Source organism: Charadrius vociferus, unplaced genomic scaffold (assembly GCF_000708025.1).
Source record: "Charadrius vociferus isolate BGI_N301 unplaced genomic scaffold, ASM70802v2 scaffold1152, whole genome shotgun sequence".
Classification (NCBI taxonomy): domain Eukaryota; kingdom Metazoa; phylum Chordata; class Aves; order Charadriiformes; family Charadriidae; genus Charadrius; species Charadrius vociferus.
In genome coordinates, this window is record NW_009647122.1 from 235,621 (window position 1) to 237,587 (window position 1,967).

The 1,967-nt window shown below is 50.0% G+C and overlaps 1 protein-coding gene across 1 annotated transcript in view; it reads right to left on the reverse strand.

Annotated features, from left to right (window-relative positions):
• Positions 1–970, reverse strand: part of NXNL1 (nucleoredoxin-like 1) — a 2,315-nt gene extending 1,345 nt beyond the window's left edge. The window contains exon 1 of the mRNA XM_009895841.1: positions 648–970. Coding sequence (XP_009894143.1) covers positions 648–970 — 323 coding nt within the window. The remainder of the gene's footprint in view (positions 1–647) is intronic.
• Positions 971–1,967: the final 997 nt, after the last annotated feature.

Consider the following 1,967-nt stretch of genomic DNA (forward strand, 5'->3'; position numbering starts at 1 on the left):
TCATCCTCCTCACCCCTCCTCATCCTCCTCACTCCTCATCCTCTGCACCCGGTAGGATTCCCGTGGCCAACCCGGTGCCAGCAGAATTACGCAGAGCCCATTTACTGAGCGTAACCTGCTCGTTTGTCCATCGCTGGTAATTAGCGCCTGACGTGGATCTCTACGGGGCCAGGGATTTGGGATTCGGGCGGCAGCTCCCCAGGGACAGCTGTTGGGACCTGATTTACACGGCTGACGTTTTAACCCGCTCCAGTTTGCCCTCAAAAGGAGCTGGAAATAATTCTTGGTATTAATTGCAGCTCGTTCCGTCGCTAACGAGGTTACAGTAAATACGTGAGTGCTTCCAACCCGCCTGGCTGCATCCATCTTCCATGCTACGCGTCCCACCGGGGGGGGACGACCGCCTGACACGTCTTTTAGGGTTATAAATATTCGTTATAAAATCAGAATACAAAGATATCAGCAAAAAGCGAGATGGAAGGAAGAAGAAATATAATTTTTGTTTTATAAATAGGTGCGGCCAAACAGCTTTAGCATTATTTTTTTTCCCTTAACGCACCACATTGACTGCTCCAGTGGGGGCTGAAAATGAGGGAAAACACCTGGAAAAGAGTCTAAATATCGGAAAATACCGCCGGGGCCCGTACCTTTTGAAAGCATCGCCGAAGGGAACGGCCAGCCAGCGTTTCGGCATGCTCCTGAGGAACGCGCTCTGCTGCTCCTCCGTCTCGTCCCGCGACACGTAGACCAGCACCAGCTGCGACGCTCGTTCCACGTAAAACTCATCGGTCAACCGGACGAAGAAATCTTTGAGGATGGGGGAGAATTCCCGGCACCGCGGGCACTGCCCGGACCCGAAGTAGAGCAGCAACACCTTATTCTCCAGCGCCCGGCCCAACTCCCGCTCCGTCTCCACCTCATCCCGCTCCCGGTTGCCCGTCAGGACCTTCCCGGTGAAGAGGGCGGCCATGGGCGGACGGTACCGACCCACCCGGTGGCTCACGGTGAGTGCTCGGTGGTGGGAGGGATTCTCCTAGTACAAAGCCATCTAAAAAACAGAGACCGCACAAAACCTAGCTACTAAAATGAAGATTTGGTAAAAAAAAAAACCCAAAATAATAATACCTATGTTTTCAAAAAAAAAAAAAATCACTTTACAGGTCAAGGCTTCCACTGCCTAAGTGAGTTTAGTAAAATGAGAACTCAAAAACATGTGCTATGAAATTCACAGATACAGTTATGTTTTGTTTTGTGTTTTTTTTTTTTTTTTAAAAAAAAAACAACCAAACAACAACAAAATACATCAGGTCTTTTACGCATCTGTTTCCCCATCCAGAGTTTACTCCGCATTCTCATCCTCTTGTGCTGCAGCAGCTTCCTCGCTTTCTTCCTCTTCCTCGTGTTCTACCGCCACACCTTCTACTGGTTGTCGCTCTTCTTCCTCGGGGAGAGATTCCTCCGCAGGGGGGGAATTCTGCTCCTTCGCGTTTTCTGCATCCGGCTCCACCTCCGTTTGTGCTTGTGGCTGTGCCTCCATTTCTGTCTCTGTCCCTCTTGCTTCTTGCTCTCCCTCTTTCTCAGCTCTTTCTGGGTTCTCTTCAGGCTCCTTGTTTTCCTCATCTACGTTTTCCTCCTCTGGATTTTCTTCTTCGGGATTTTCTTCTTCCAGATTTTCCTCCTCCGGATTTTCTTCTTCGGCATTTTCCTCCTCATCCTTGTTTTCATCTGCTCCTTCTGCTGTTCCTTCCTCTACGTTTCCACTGGCTCCTCCTTCTCCTTCTTCATGCTCCTCTTTTTCTTCTGGGTCATCCGTGAAAGGATTCTCACCCTGCAAAGAGAAAGACAAACATTCGTCTGCTGCGAGTTTCTCTCGAGCTGCTTTGAGGAATTCACGCCGGCAACACGCCAGCAAACCCTCCCAAGAAGTTGAGCGTAACGGTTGCCCCAAAAGCAGATGCTGCCTCGAG